We start from the raw sequence: 15,240 nt of genomic DNA on the forward strand, positions 1-15,240 counted from the left end.
GGTCTGACCTAAGCATAGTACATAAAATCATCTGCTACAATGTCCTACCAGCCAATGAATACTTCAGCTTCAACCAAAACAATATAAGAGCACACAATAGATACAAACTCATGGTAAACTTTATTTATTTACGGGACCGTCTACTGCCATCTTTTATCTCCCAGCGACCGGTGCGTTCTCACAGAGAGGGACTCCTTAGGGTGCCGTTAGCCAGACAATGTCGACTGGCGGCCCCCAGGGGGAGGGCCTTCTCTGTGGGGGCTCCTACCCTGTGGAACGAACTTCCCCCTGGACTTCGTCAACTAGCCGACCTTCGGACCTTTCGCTGCGAACTTAAAACCTATTTATTCCGTTTAGCTGGACTGGCTTGATTTTTAAAAATTTTAATTTGTTTTTATGGGTTTTAAATTTTTGTAAATTTTTTATTGGGTGTTATTAGATTTTAAATTTTCGGCCAATTGAATAAGTTTTTTAAGGGGTGTTCTTAATATTATATGTATTGTTTTTCTTTGTATTTTTATTCTGGCTGTGCACCGCCCTGAGTCCTTCGGGAGAAGGGCGGTATACAAATTAAAATATTATTATTATTATTATTATTATTATTATTATTATTATTATTATTATTATTATTATTATTATTATTATTATTATTATTATTAATCCTATCCTAATAATAATTAATTATTATTAATCCTATAGGATTATTATTAATCCTATAATTATTAATATTAAGCCTATCCCAGGCTGAAGGTAATCAACAACTGGCAGATGACCTGAATGAGTTTTACTGCAGGTTTGAAAGGAAACTACAGCCACCTATCTCCACAACCCCCATCTCAGACACACCAACAACAGCCAAGCCTCCTACAACTGACCCCATTTCATTGGGTTCACAACCCCTAGTGATCACAGAAAAGGAAGTGCAGGACCTATTTCACAGACAAAAGCCAGGAAAAGCTCCAGGCCCAGACAAGATAACTCCTTCTTGCTTAAAAGTCTGTGCTGACCAATTGGCCCCCATCTTCACCCATATTTTCAATAAATCACTAGAGATGTGCTATGTTCCTTCTTGCTTCAAACGCTCTACCATCATCCCAGTGCCGAAGAAGCCCACCATCAAGGAACTGAATGACTACAGACCAGTTGCTCTAACATCTGTAGTCATGAAAACCTTTGAAAGGCTAGTGCTTTCCTACCTGAAAACCATCACGAATCCGCTCTTAGACCCCTTGCAATTTGCATACCGAGCAAATAGATCAACAGATGATGCTGTTAATATGGCTCTGCACTACATCCTACAACATCTTGAGTCTCCAAAGACCTATGCAAGGGTCCTTTTGTAGACTTTAGTTCAGCATTCAATACCATCATTCCAGACATTCTTCTAACTAAGCTAAACCAGCTACAGGTACCGGAACAGACTTGTAAGTGGATCACAAGCTTCCTAACAAACAGGAAGCAGCAGGTGAAGCTAAGCAAGATCACATCAAATACCTGTACAATTAGCACAGGGCCCCCAAGGCTGTGTGCTCTCCCACTTCTCTCTCTGTATACCAATGACTGCATCTCCAATGATCCATTTGTTAAGCTACTGAAGTTCGCAGATGACACAACAGTGATTGGTCTCATTCGAGACAATGACGAATCCGCATATAGACGAGAGGTCGAACGACTAGCCTTGTGGTGCAACCAAAACAATCTGGAACTGAACACACTCAAAACCGTAGAAATGGTGGTAGACTTTTAGGGAAACCCTTCCATACTTCCACCTCTCACAATACTTGACAACACAGTATCAACAGTAGAAACCTTCAAATTTCTGGGTTCTATCATATCGCAAGATCTCAAATGGACAGCTAACATCAAAACATCATTAAAAAGGACAACAAAGAATGTTCTTTCTGCCAACTCAGTAAGCTCAAACTGCCCAAGGAGCTGCTGATCCAATTCTACAGAGGAATTATTGAGTCTGTCATTTGCACCTCTATAACTGTCTGGTTCGGTTCTGCAACCCAACAAGAAAAACACAGACTTCAGAGGATAATTAGAACTGCAGAAAAAATAATTGCTACCAACCTGCCTTCCATTGAGGACCTGTATACTGCACGAATCAAGAAGAGGGCCGTGAAAATATTTGCAGATCCCTCGCATCCTGGACATAAACTGTTTCAACTCCTACCCTCAAAACGACGCTATAGAGCACTGCACACCAGAACAACTAGACACAAGAACAGTTTTTCCCGAAGGCCATCACTCTGCTAAACAAATAATTCCCTCAACACTGTCAGACTATTTACTGAATCTGCACTACTATTAATCGTTTCATAGTTCCCATCACCAATCTCTTTCCACTTATGACTGTATGACTATAACTTGTTGCTGGCAATCCTTATGATTTATATTGATATATTGATCATCAATTGTGTTGTAAATGTTGTACCTTGATGAACGTATCTTTTCTTTTATGTACACTGAGAGCATATGCACCAAGACAAATTCCTTGTGTGTCCAATCACACTTGGCCAATAAAAAATTCTATTCTATTCTATTATTATTATTATTATTATTATTATTATTATTATTATTATTATTATTATTATTATTAAACTGATCCAAACTAGACTGCAGAAAATACGACATCAATAATAGAGTTGTCAACGCCTGAATGCACTACCTGACTCTGTGCTTTAACCTTATATTGTAGACCTCACCCCATTCCTAAGAGGTCTGTAAGGGGCGTGCATAAGCGCACCAACGTGCCTACCACCCCCATCCTAATGTTTTCTTTTATTCATACCTTTTACCTGTGTTTATAATTATGTTTACACTTGTATCTGTCATAAAATACATGCTTGACGAAAATAAATCAAATGAAATAAATAGCTTTGGGTCTTACTTTCAGGTGCTGTTGGCTTATATAACATTGGATTGAACTGCTGCGTCAACTCATTGCTTCAAAGCTTCTTAATGAACAGATACTTTACTTCGATACTCCGGAGGTGAGTCATACTCAGAGAGTATAGTTATGTGTGCAGACAGTTGAGAATTGGGAGTAACTATTCTTTCTGATCTTTTCTCTAACAATTTTTTCCACCAAGTAAACTTTTAGGCAAGCTACATCTTTTAAGTCAGCCTCCCCATTTGCAGAATGGAAAAATGAACATTCCTTTCCAGGATGGTTGCAAATCCATAGAATAATTGGCACATTTCCTATTTCACTTATGCAGAGGTGGGATTCACTTTCCTTCCCTACCGGTTTGCAAATTTTAGCACATGTGTCTCCTCTGCGCAGTGGTACAGCCTTCTGCGCCTGCTCTTTGCTCTCGCATTATGTCTGGGTGGGTGGGCAGAGCCTCCCGCAGTCGCAACTACTGGTTCGCCTGAACCGGACAGAACTGGCTGAATCCCACCACTGCACTTATGGCTAATATTATGATTAATTGAAACTCTCAAGGGGGTGTGGCTCCTTCAGATTAGGTGTGCAATTGCAACACATTATTATTTAATAAAATACATGTTATTTATACAAATTATAATTTATATTTATAAAAGATTGTAAAGTTTTAAATTTCTATATTTTAAGTTTTAAACCCTTGGCCTTCCCTCTCTTCTTTATGGTATTGGCAGAACTGCAATATCTGTACAGTGTAAGAAATGTCTTAGGTTTTTATTCTTTTTAAGGACCTGGCCTTCAAGTATGAGCTCAGTTTTCCCTAACTGTGATGGACAATCATAGTTTGATTCTTTTCACTGCAGGATCAATGTACCATTTGGAACAGCAGAACGGAAGGCCAGTGTCCCTTATCAAATGCTTCTGCTGTTGGAAAGTATGCAGCGGGCCAAGGGGAAGTCCGTGCACCCTTTCGACTTTATCTACTGCCTTTCTCATCATGGTGTGAGATGTAAGGAAGATCTGGAGCCTCTTGGATGCCATTTGGATGGCATAACCTTTCGGGATTGGAAAGCAAATAGTGTTAGCTGGGAAAGGCAAAATTCTGTAAATGGGTTTATTGGGCTTATTAGGAATCCAGAATGGGTTCAAAATATCTAGGGATTTGGAAGAATATAGTCATGGAAGTAGGTGAGAGTATTAGAATTTGGAAAACTAATGTAGAATTCCCTATGCTAAATTGTGGATTATTATCTCTTTTCTTCTAGTGTTTGTTCTCCACGATGCTTCGGAAATCTATTACAAAATCTGGAACCTACTTAAAAGCCAAATCACAAACACAGACCTGGTAAAATCTTACTTTTATAAAGCAGAAACAAATACTTTTATCACTGTGGTTTTATATAGGCATGATGAATTAATTGGTTGTAATCCCCTTTAAGTAAAGCCCAGTTGCTTAGACTTCACACTTTGACTTTTGTGAACCTGGTGCCAATAAAATTGTATTACCTCTTAAAAGCCTATTGAAATACACTATTCTCTGCATAGTGTGAGAAGATGGCACTATGGAAAGCAATCACTGTTAGAGCAAACTGCTTTCCTGATGTCAGAGCAATGGTAGCTCCAAACTACCATATTTTTTGGAGTATAAGACGCACCTTTTTGCCACAAAAAAGAGGTGAAAATCTGGGTGCGTCTTATATTCCAAATGTAGCCTTGTCCAGCTTCTCAAATGGAGGTTTCAGAGGCTGAAAAAAGCATCCAAAATGAAGCTTCAGAAAAAAGCCCCAAACAGAGCTTCAGAAAAGAAGTAGCCAAACAGAGCTTCAAAGGCTTTTTTTTCTGAAGCTGTTTCGGAGGCTTTCAGAGGCAGAAAAAAAAGTTTTTTCTGAAACTGAATTTCAGAAGTTTCAGAGGCAGAAAAAAAGGACAAAAAAAAGCAAGGCATAGAGCTCACAACCAAGGAACCTGTTGTTAAAATTCACCTCTGGGAACAGCTGGTTGAGGGTATTCTGGGAGGCCGATCCACATTGCCCATCAGCTGAAATCTCCAGAACCGTAAAGCCTACAAACTTGAAATTTGCCATATATGTTCCTCTTGGCTTCTAGGTGCCCACTAAGAAAGGATTTTTTGAAATGACCATCAGAGCATTAGTATTTCCTATATTATAATAACATGTTCTGATGCTAATTAGTTAGACATTCTACTCTCCCTACCAACTTGAAAATAACTCTGGAGAGAATGGGATAGCATAGGACAGGCTTCTGTGTTGCATGCTTCATGGAGAGAAGGCCAAGGCCAAAAAAGTTAGTGACTGTTGTACCAGATGGTCTCACAATTATAGGAACCAGAGAGAATCTATCTGTCAAACTGTATAGTACTATTCTGATATTGACAGATAACAGTCCTTGATTTATAACCATCTATTTAACAACTGTTCAAAGTTACAACCACACTGAAAAAAAGTGATTTATGACCAGTTCTCACACTTATGACCATTGCAACAGTCTTCCCCTGGTCAGGTGATCAAAATTTGGGTGCTTAGCAATTGGCTTGTATTTACGATGGTATCCTAGGGTCACGTGATCGCCATTTGTGACCTTCCCACCTAATTTTCCTGCCAGATTCACTTAGCAACAGACATTCTGGTTCCAATTGTGGTCATAAGGCAAGCACTACCTGTATAGCCTGCTCTAAGCAATTGCCCTGTAGATGGACCTAAACCAGGAATGGGATTCTACCGGTTCAGACCGGTTTGGGCAAACCGGTAGCTCCAACAATCAGCTGGGAGCGAACCGATTCACTCCCGAAGATCAGCTGGCCCACCCCTGTGCTTTACTTAACTTTATCTTCATAGCTAATTAGCGTGGCAGAGCAGATTGCCCCACCTCAGCTCTTTTAATTCCCTAGCACTAATGCGGAAGGAGATTTTTCATTGAACTGCTCATGCACAAGCACCGAACCGATTGTTAAATCGGAAGGCTCTCACCACTCACTTAAATCTTCTGCATACATGGCAGAGGAGATTCTTGGATTTGCAGTTCAAGCATGTGTTGATATCAAACTAGGAAAGACTGATACAAAGACTGAGTCCTTCGGGAGAAGGGCGGTATAAAAATTAAATTAAATAAATAAATAATAAATAAATAAATAAAATCACGTTTCTTTGGAAGCAATGAAATAACTAATAACAACAACAACAACAATAATAAAAATATTGTTTCCTTTTTGGTTCTTTCCATTGTTGAAGGTTGAAAGATTGACTGATCTGTATACCATCCGTTTGCAAGAGTTCCTGCTGTGCCAGAAATGTTTTCATGAAATAAAGATAGACAATAACCAGCTAATGCTTCATCTTCCAATGTTTGATTTTGATTCTCATATGATTCTTAACTTGGTAAGTTCATTTGGGCATTTTTAAAGGAGAGGAAAGCGCAGCCATGACACACTATGATCAGACAGGGCTGCATTGATGTAAATTTTAGAGAATGATCATTTTTGTGATTATTTATTTATTTGCTTGCTCAGCCTTACAGACCATGATTTTAATTATAAGTTACCCAGAGGCGCTTTGCAGTGTGAGATAGATGGCATATAAATGTAATAAATAAATTAATGAACATGAAACCTTAAATGTTGATACAGTTGATTTATTTATTAAATTTATATGCCATCCACCTCACTGTTCAAAGTGACTGGGCAGCTTAAAATGCAATAACAGAAATTAGATAAAGCTAAGAAGCAGGTACACGAGTGATACGGAGGTGGGATCTTTTTCTATAATTCCACCAACCACCTCCAGTTTTGGCGGCCCTTCCAGAAGACCAAGAAGATGGAGGTGGATCTCACCTCTGGCATCAAGATTTTCCAAGGGGCAGGGGCCACAGCAGAAAAGACCCTTCTCTTAGACCACACCTGCCAAAATTCCTTGACTGATGAGGTCTCCAGCCTGCTCCTTGGATTACTTCAAATAGCTGGTAAAAGTGCATTTTCAGAGGTATTATTCTTAACATTGCCACTGGTAGTTAAAATAATGCAACCTGGAGCCGGGGTGAAATGTAAAATTTGTTACTATCAGTTCTATGGGGGTGGGGGGGCAATGTGACTGGGTGGGCGTGGCCAATTTTTTTTTTAACTTTTAAAAGCATTTTTTCTACAACCTCTTTGGCCGAAGAGCTTGCAGAAAAAATGCTTTGAAAGGGTTCTGATGATCCCAGCTGAGTTGCCTGATTGCCAGAACCCTTTAAAAGCTTTTTTTTTTTTACAGCCTCTTCAGACGAAGAGCTTGTAAAAAAAATGTTTTGAAAAGGTTCTGACAATCCCAGCTGAGCCGCGCGATTATCAGAGGCTTTTTTTTTAATTTTTAGAAGCATTTTTTCAGCTGAAGAAAAAAATGCTTTTAAAAGTAAAAAAAACCTCTGATGATTGTGCGGCTCAACTGGGCATGTGGGAGGGGAAGGGGGGCAGGGATTTTTTCTACTGGTTCTCCGATCCACCCGCTGCCATCGCTACCAGATCGGGCAATCCGGTCTGAACCAGGAGCATTTTACCCCCGCCTGGAGCTCAATACATTTGGAAGATTGCAGGTTGGGAAACAGTAGCCTTCTGGCCTCAATTTAAGTAGAAAGAATTAAATATGGAAGATATGGAGGGAACTGATCTCTGTTCTTGCATTCTACAATCTATTACTTCTCCTTTCGTAGGAAAATTCACTCCGCTGCTTTTTCAGACCAGAGCAATTAACTAAAGAAAATATGTGTCACTGTCAGAAGTGTAACGAGAAAACATCATGTCTGAAGGTAATGCTGTTTTGGGTGGCGGGGTAGGAGAGATTATTGTTTTGGGAATTTCATGGTCTTTATATTTTGGGATTAAATTATTTGTTTGCCTAAGATAATGGGTATTCTATCCGGGGTGAAATCTAAAAATTTTCCCTACCAGTTCTGTGGGCGTGGCTCAATTGGTGGACATGGCTTCGTGGTCAGGTGACTGAATGGACATGGCCAATAATAATAAATAATAAAAATAATAAAGTATACAAAACTTGGGAGCGCACCGGTCTACCTTCTTTAAAAATAGAGGCACCGGTCTACTAATTGCCTTTTTTTTGGGAGGCACCAGTCTACCTCCTTTAAAAATAGAGGCACCGGTCTACTAATTGCCTTTTTTTGGGAGGCACCGGTCTACCTTCTTTAAAAATAGAGGCACCGGTCTACTAGCCGCCTACAGTGCTGATCAGCTGTAGTGCATCCCTTTGAAGCGCCGCGGGCAGTCATTTAAGGCAGTTTACAGCTATATCACCACCGAGAGTTTCAGGGACAGAGAAGAGGAACAGCGAGGCGTGGGGCGGGCAGGGATTTTTGCTACTGGTTCTCCGAACTACCTGTCCCCATCGCTACTGGATCGCGCGATCCGATCCGATCCGGGAGCATTTCACCCTTGGTTGTATCTCTTTATGGCTAGAAAAAATCCACAAAGCAGTTCCAAGGCTTTTGTCAAACACTCCAGTATGTCTTGCTTATGTTAGAGTCAGATTTTAGGCAATCCTAGTTGATAATTTTGGAAATTGAAGTTTAATTGTATCATAATTATATACAATTAAATTGTATTTAATTGGGGAGAAGTCCCATTTTGCACATTGGTTTCTTTATATTGGCTGTAGTTCCGTTATGTTTTTTGCTGGTCCTTGATCCCCAATTATGATCTTTAAAGCCCTCTTCAGACATGGTTGGGCAAAATTGGTGTGTTTCCAATCAGGAAGAAGACACAGCCTTTTCCCCAGTGTCTATCAAGACGGTCAATTCAGACAGAATATTTTTTGTTGATTTTGCAGAGGACGAAAATAATGTGTTTGCCACACGTGTTGACGCTGCATCTCGTTCGCTTCCGTTCCAAAGATGGCAACAGAACTAAGAAAGTCACACATAGCTTGGCTTTCCCACCAGAGCTGGATTTCAGCCAGATCTTGACACTGGAACAGTATCAACCAGATGCTAAAAAGAAGGTATATTTGCATGCATTCCCTCTGCATTAAGGCTAGTAGGTACTGCAGGCTACTTCTGCTGCAATTTGGTAGTTCGAATCTCACCAGGCTCAAGGTTGACTCAGCCTTCCATTCCTTACAAAGTTGGTAAAATGAGGACCCAGATTGTTGGTGGCAGTATTCTGATTCTGTAAATGTCTTAGGCTGTAAAAAGCACTGTGAAGCCATGTATAAATCTTAAGCAGTGGTGAAATGTAAAATTTGTTACTACCGGTTCTGTGGGCGTGGCTTGGTGGGGGTAATGTGACTGGGTGGGCGTAGCCAACTTTTTTTTTTTAAGTTTTAAAAGCACTTTTTCCTACAACCTCTTTGGCCGAAGAAAAGATCAGGATGAGGTGAAGGAAGCATCACAGGGACAAAGTAGGGCATATTTGTAGTATAGTTAGATGCAGGTAGAGGAAGCACCTCATTTCCCTCCCAACTTGCTCTGCCAAGCAGCTACCTGAAAACTCCCAATCATCTGACCTACTTCTTGCATCAGGATCCTTCCCTTCTCTCTCCCCTAAAATAAACAGTTGCCTTATTGGTAAAATACCCTAATTGCTCTATGGAAAGCAAGCCTGCAAAAATGGTACTTGTTAGGGGAAAGAGTCAAAACAAAGGAGCTCATGCTGTATCAACCATGGTGGCGCAGTGGTTAGAGTACAGTACTGTAGGCTACTTCTGCTTGCTGCCTGCCGGCTGCCTGCAATTCGGCAGTTCAAGTCTCACCAGGCTCAATGTTGATTCCACCTTCTATCCTTCCAAGGTGGGTAAAATGAGTACCCAAATTGTTGGGGGCAAGATGGTGACTCTGTAAACCGCTTAGAGAGGGCTATAAAGTGGTATATAAGTCAGTGCTACCGCTATTGCTATGTTGTGGACCGTTGTCCTTTGACAGTAGGAGGTCCAGGAGTGACGTGACAATAATAGTCATTCCCTGTTAAATGAAGAAAGTGTTGCATCTGCTTTGTTCTTCAAAGTATCGCTCTGTACTTCTTTCCAGAGTGATGGGTTGTATCAGCTCTTTGCAGTGATTGCCCATGCGGGACCAGCTGACTTTGGTCATTATTGTGCCTATATCTGGAGTCTCACCGAAAACAAGTGGTATTGCTTCAACGATTCCAGTGTTTGTGAGGTGAGAAAGCCAGACACTCCTGGAGATGGTCTTAGAGAATCATGATCACTTCCAATGCTGCTAGATGCATTTTGACTTGAATCTGGGGTTTGTGCAGGGGTGGGGTGAAGAGAGGCAGATAAAAAAATTATTAAACAGGCTAGGAAGTGGTTCTCAACCTTTTCTTCACCACGGACCCCCTTAAAATACCTTTTGCGGCCACGGACCACCAAGACTTAACTCAAGATTTAAAGCACTAGATTGTACCAAATATTTGCGGACCCCGTGTGAAAGCATCAACCCCCACCTCCAGGGTCCATGGATCACAGGTTGAGAACCACTAGGCTAAGAAATTCAGAATCAAATGATCGGTATACAGGCAGGAAACATGACTGTCAAAATGTTATTGGAGTCTTTTAACACCCAGTAACGACATCCGGTACCTAAGGGGTGATGGGAATGACAGTCCAGTATCATGTGAAAGGCCAATGATTCTCCCATTTCTGAAACAGATTACAGTTTAAATGGCACATCTACAAACATTGACCGGGACTTCTGCAACAAATTAAGCCATAGTTTAATCAAGCTTAATGGAACAAGCAGGATATTCTATTTCTAAACGACAAGCCACATTTCAGTTTGCAGCCTCCGTATCTGTTCTAAGCTGAAGCCAAGCTAACCATGACTTAAAATCTACCTAAGAGTGGTCATTAAAAAGGATTTTAATGAGATACTTGCAGTACAAAAATCTTGTCAGTGAATACATGTGGTGTAATGATGAGATGCAGCACCTACCATTGGTCCATTTTTCATAGAAGGTAACTTGTTGCACTAAGTTGGCTTGTGGCTTAATTTTGCAGTATATCCAGTATTTTGTGGCAGGAAACTAGAAAAGTTTCTCCCCCCCCCCCCCCGGTTGGTATTATGTCTGACCTACCCATCTGCAGAGCTTCAAGGCAAGAGGGATTAAATGAGGAATGAAAAAGAAACAGAAATTGGGCAAGATTGGCCAGATTATTTTGTTCCTTTACAGCAGAGGTGTCAAACTTGATTTCATTGAGGGACACATCAGGGTTGTGTTTGACCTTGTGGGGGGGGGGCAGAGTGGGTGTGGCCAGGGTGGGTGTGGCCAGCTCAACGTCACTTGTGTTGGAGGCGCCTGTGGTGGCCCAAGCACTCTGCCAGTGAAAACGGGCTCCTGAGCTCTGTTTTCAGCTGCAACGGCCTCCTGCAACCCTCTGCCAGTGAAAATGGAGGGCCATTTTCACTGGCAGAGGCACTGCAGGCCAGTCCTTCGCTGTTTCCAGGGCAGCCCTGCAGGCCAGATCTAAGTACCCCATGGGCAAGATCCGGCCCCCGGGCCTTGAGTTTGACACCCCTGCTCTATAGCACTGATGGACAATTAGTTTTTCTACGGGACCACATGAAAAACTGGGACTGTTGTGTGTGGGGGGGGTGAGCCAATAGGGCAGTGAAGGTGTATAGGCATGCACACATACACATATGTAAATTTGGGGGCAAAAGTGGCTGCCTTCCAAATAAAAACAGTCCACGTGGGATGCAGAGGGGCAGCTGAAGGGCTGGATGTGGTCCTGGGGCTGTAAAATGCCAGGTCTGATCTATACCAGGGGTCCCCAACCTTTCAGACCTCAGGGACCACTAAGTTCATAATTTTAAATCCCGCGGACCTGCTAATACGATCTGCTTAATGACCGGCTGGGTGGGTATGGCTAGGTGGTCATGTCACTCACATCGAGGGGTGCCTTGCCGGCCTCTACTTGCCTCACCCCTGCTAGCCACTCCTCATCACCCCGCCTGGGCTCCTTAGGGCCCCAACGGGAAGCAGTCGTTGGAGCTAAGCAGCCACCATGGGAAAGAGTTGGCAAAACAACTGGATCAGTTCAAATTGGATCTGACCGAGAAGGAGGCTCAGCAGAAGCACCTCATTGAGGACTGCGAGCATAGGCTTTCCAAGCAAGACCTGTGGGAGTGCAAAGCCAGGTACCGGCGCCTGGAGGGTCAGCGGGCTGAGATGGTCAGCCAGTTCCAGGCCATGATGCACTGGAACAAGGCCCTCAGGCTCTTCACCACCAGCGGCACTTCCCTCCAGCGTTCACCAAAGTCCCGCACCAGGAGGCCAAAGCAGACCCCAAGTCAAAATTTCTGCCCCCCTCTGACCCACACAAAAAGACCCTGAAGTGGGAGACTCTCTGAAGCAACACAAACATTCATTTTACGTATCCGGCCCAGGGGCCATAGTTTGAGGATTTAGTGCAATATAAAAAATGCAAATAATTTTTCTGCGGACCACCAAAATTTTCTCATGGATCACCAGTGGTCCACGGACCACCAGTTGGTGACCACTGATCTATACTATAGACTAATTTACTTCTGTGTTGTTTGACAAGCAATAATTAAAATAAACCATGACTTTGCATTCAGTAGCTGAGACATGTTTTGAAAATATCCCTGAATGTGGATGCTTGTGCTTTATATTCTGCAGGTATCCTGGGATGATATCAAATGTACCTATGGAAGGCAGTCTCTCTGTTGGTAAGGAAGAATGCTAGGTTTTATTCTGATCCAACTGGAATTGTAGTTCAGAGAGTGGAGAAGGAGGGAACCACAGAATACAGCTGGCTGCGCAGAGAACAAAATTAGATCAGTACAGTATACAGGTAGTCCTTGATTTATGACCACCCTTGAGCCCAACATTTCCATTGTTAAGGAAGAAAGCTGTTAAGTGAGCTTTGCCCCACTTTATGACCTTATCTTGCCACACTGGTTAAATGAATCACTGCAGTTGTTAAGCTGGTAACACGGTTGTTGAGTCAATCTGGTGTCCCCGTTGACTTTGCTTGCCAAAGTCTGAAAAGGTGATCATATGACCCCGGAATTCTGCAACTGTGATAAATATGAGCCAGTTTGCCAAGCTCTGAATTTTGAACATGTGACCCTGGGGAGTATGCAGAGGGTGGTATTCAGCCGATTCAGAGAGGTTCGAACGAACCGGTAGCGGAAATCATGGGCGGGCCCACCCTGGTTCTGTGCTGTCCTATTTAGGCACATTTTTGAGGCTGGGCGCATGCTTGGAAGCAGTGCATGAGAGCAAAGCACGCTCACATTTTCAGTGCTGGGCGAACCGGTAGGTAAATTATGTGAATCTCACCTCTGGTTGTAAGTCATAAGTCCCTTTTTTCAGTGTTGTTTTAACTTTGGCCACTAAACGAATGGTTGTAAGTTGATGACTATCTGTATTCTCTTTTTCCTACCGATTATGAGACATTAGGAGGACACTCAAGTTGCTTGTCCCAAAATTTGAAACAATTTTAAATTGATTGAATTCCGGGCAAAAGAACTTCATATGATTCTATGTACTTCCCTGGGAAGATGTTTGGAAAAGTAATTGCTACCTGATTCTTGTGTTATCACTTGATTTGCTTTCCATCATTCTTTTTTTTTTTCTTCCATTATTTTGCAGGGGTGAAACTGCCTACCTTCTGGTTTACATGAGAAAAAATAGCACATCGCTCTGAATGGAAATGGAGACTTGCGGTAACTGGGAAAGCTCCCATTCACACTTCCCAAATAAACAGAACCCAGCAAGTTGAACCCATGTCCAAACGCACTTTAAGCCCTCAAGAAAATGAAGCAAAAGAAGGAATCTCTTTCCAAATAGTTCTGGAAGGCTTCCCATGACTCCTCCTTTGGGGGGTGGGGCCCTCTTTCAATCTACAGTGATCACAGTTTATTAATTGGCATAGGAATAAGTTAGCATTTCTGCGCAAGAGTAATATATATATGTGAGTCTGTTCGAAATGAAATGATATACTTGGAATTGCATTCTGAGTAATTTGCTTTCTCTTTAAGGGGACATCATTTTATATGATGCTTAACTACCAGCATTCCTCTTCCCTACAGTCCTAGGAATTGTAAGATGCTGCTGTTGAAAAAGAGATTCTTATATCTGCTTAAATTCTGGCACATTGTAAAATAGAAGAACATTTGGAGCATATATTTATTAGAGCCAAGAGTTTGCAATTTGCTATATATTTCAACATCATTCATAGTGTGAGGTCTTCTCCGCTCATATGATTAGTGTGTTAATTTGAGGTATTTTATGATGTGTTTTATTATAGCCACTCGTGCAAGAAACTCCTTGGAATGGGAAGTGAGTGAAATGACACTAAAAAAATGAATGGTTATTTGATCTACTTCAGGTTTTCTTGGACATGTTCATAAGACTGACAAATGAGTAATGTGGTATAAAGATAACCAACTGGCTAGAACAGGGGTCTGCAAACTTGGCTCTTTTAAGACTTGTGGACTTCAGCAAAGCTGGCTGAGGAACTCTGGGAGCTGAAGTCCACAAGTCTTAAAAGAGCCAAGTTTGCAGACCCCTGGGCTAGAAAGTTACTGTACTTGGGTTGATGATGGAATAATAATGAGTTGCTCTGGATAGCAAGCATATAAATTTAATAAATAAAAATAAAATAAGTTATCAAATTCTGACTTAAGATAACAGGATGTCTGTCTACAACACATGTATTTTACTTTATTTCAGTTTGTATGAAAAATCTAGGAATGCTTTATATAAGCCAATTGTTTATAAATTATCAGTATCATAAACGTCATTGCTGTATTTATGAATAATGTTACATTTTAATTATATTTTCTTGCTTGGGATTTAAAGTATTCTATGTCATGAAGCAGTTAAATAGTTGTTGGATTACTGTTCTCTTCTTTGAAAGCTAAAATGTCATTTTAGGAAAATGTGTCAGTTCTTACGTTAACAACTGGTGAGACTTTTAATGGCACCATTCTGATTGAATGGTGGAAAATGTAAGGATTTATATTCCTTGCTGTCATTCTCTACCACTCAGTCAGAACTGAAAAAGCTTCTCGGATGAGAAGTGAAATGTCTTCAAGGAAAGTGCAAATGCCTCTTGAAAAATCATCTTTGGGACAACCATGACCTGGGATGACAGAATCTCCATAGTCAGATAGAAATTGTAGTTCTGTGTCATCTGTTGGCTTTATTCTTCTGATCATCACCAGTCTTCAAGAAAAAAAATGCATTGGATCAACAATAGCTGTAAAGGAAGATCTTCAGGATAACCTTTCCATTCCATGCAAGCTTATGAAACATATCTATATATTTGCCACAGATCAATAGATGTGAAGGAAGATTCAACTACTTTTGGGCATGC

The 15,240-nt window shown here is 41.3% G+C and overlaps 1 protein-coding gene across 4 annotated transcripts in view; it reads left to right on the top strand.

Annotated features, from left to right (window-relative positions):
• USP18 (ubiquitin specific peptidase 18) overlaps positions 1-14,963 on the top strand; it is a 31,229-nt gene extending 16,266 nt beyond the window's left edge. For 3 of the 4 annotated variants that reach the window (XM_058191323.1, XM_058191324.1, XM_058191326.1), the window contains 9 exons: positions 2,903-2,999; positions 3,757-3,902; positions 4,159-4,238; positions 6,142-6,288; positions 7,595-7,690; positions 8,725-8,895; positions 9,920-10,051; positions 12,534-12,583; positions 13,512-14,963. In XM_058191323.1, the coding sequence (XP_058047306.1) occupies positions 2,903-2,999; positions 3,757-3,902; positions 4,159-4,238; positions 6,142-6,288; positions 7,595-7,690; positions 8,725-8,895; positions 9,920-10,051; positions 12,534-12,583; positions 13,512-13,566 (974 nt within the window). In that variant the 3' untranslated portion in view covers positions 13,567-14,963. The remainder of the gene's footprint in view (positions 1-2,902; positions 3,000-3,756; positions 3,903-4,158; positions 4,239-6,141; positions 6,289-7,594; positions 7,691-8,724; positions 8,896-9,919; positions 10,052-12,533; positions 12,584-13,511) is intronic. The other variant, XM_058191325.1, reaches the window with a different exon arrangement.
• Positions 14,964-15,240: the final 277 nt, after the last annotated feature.

This window comes from Ahaetulla prasina, chromosome 7 (genome assembly GCF_028640845.1).
Source record: "Ahaetulla prasina isolate Xishuangbanna chromosome 7, ASM2864084v1, whole genome shotgun sequence".
Classification (NCBI taxonomy): domain Eukaryota; kingdom Metazoa; phylum Chordata; class Lepidosauria; order Squamata; family Colubridae; genus Ahaetulla; species Ahaetulla prasina.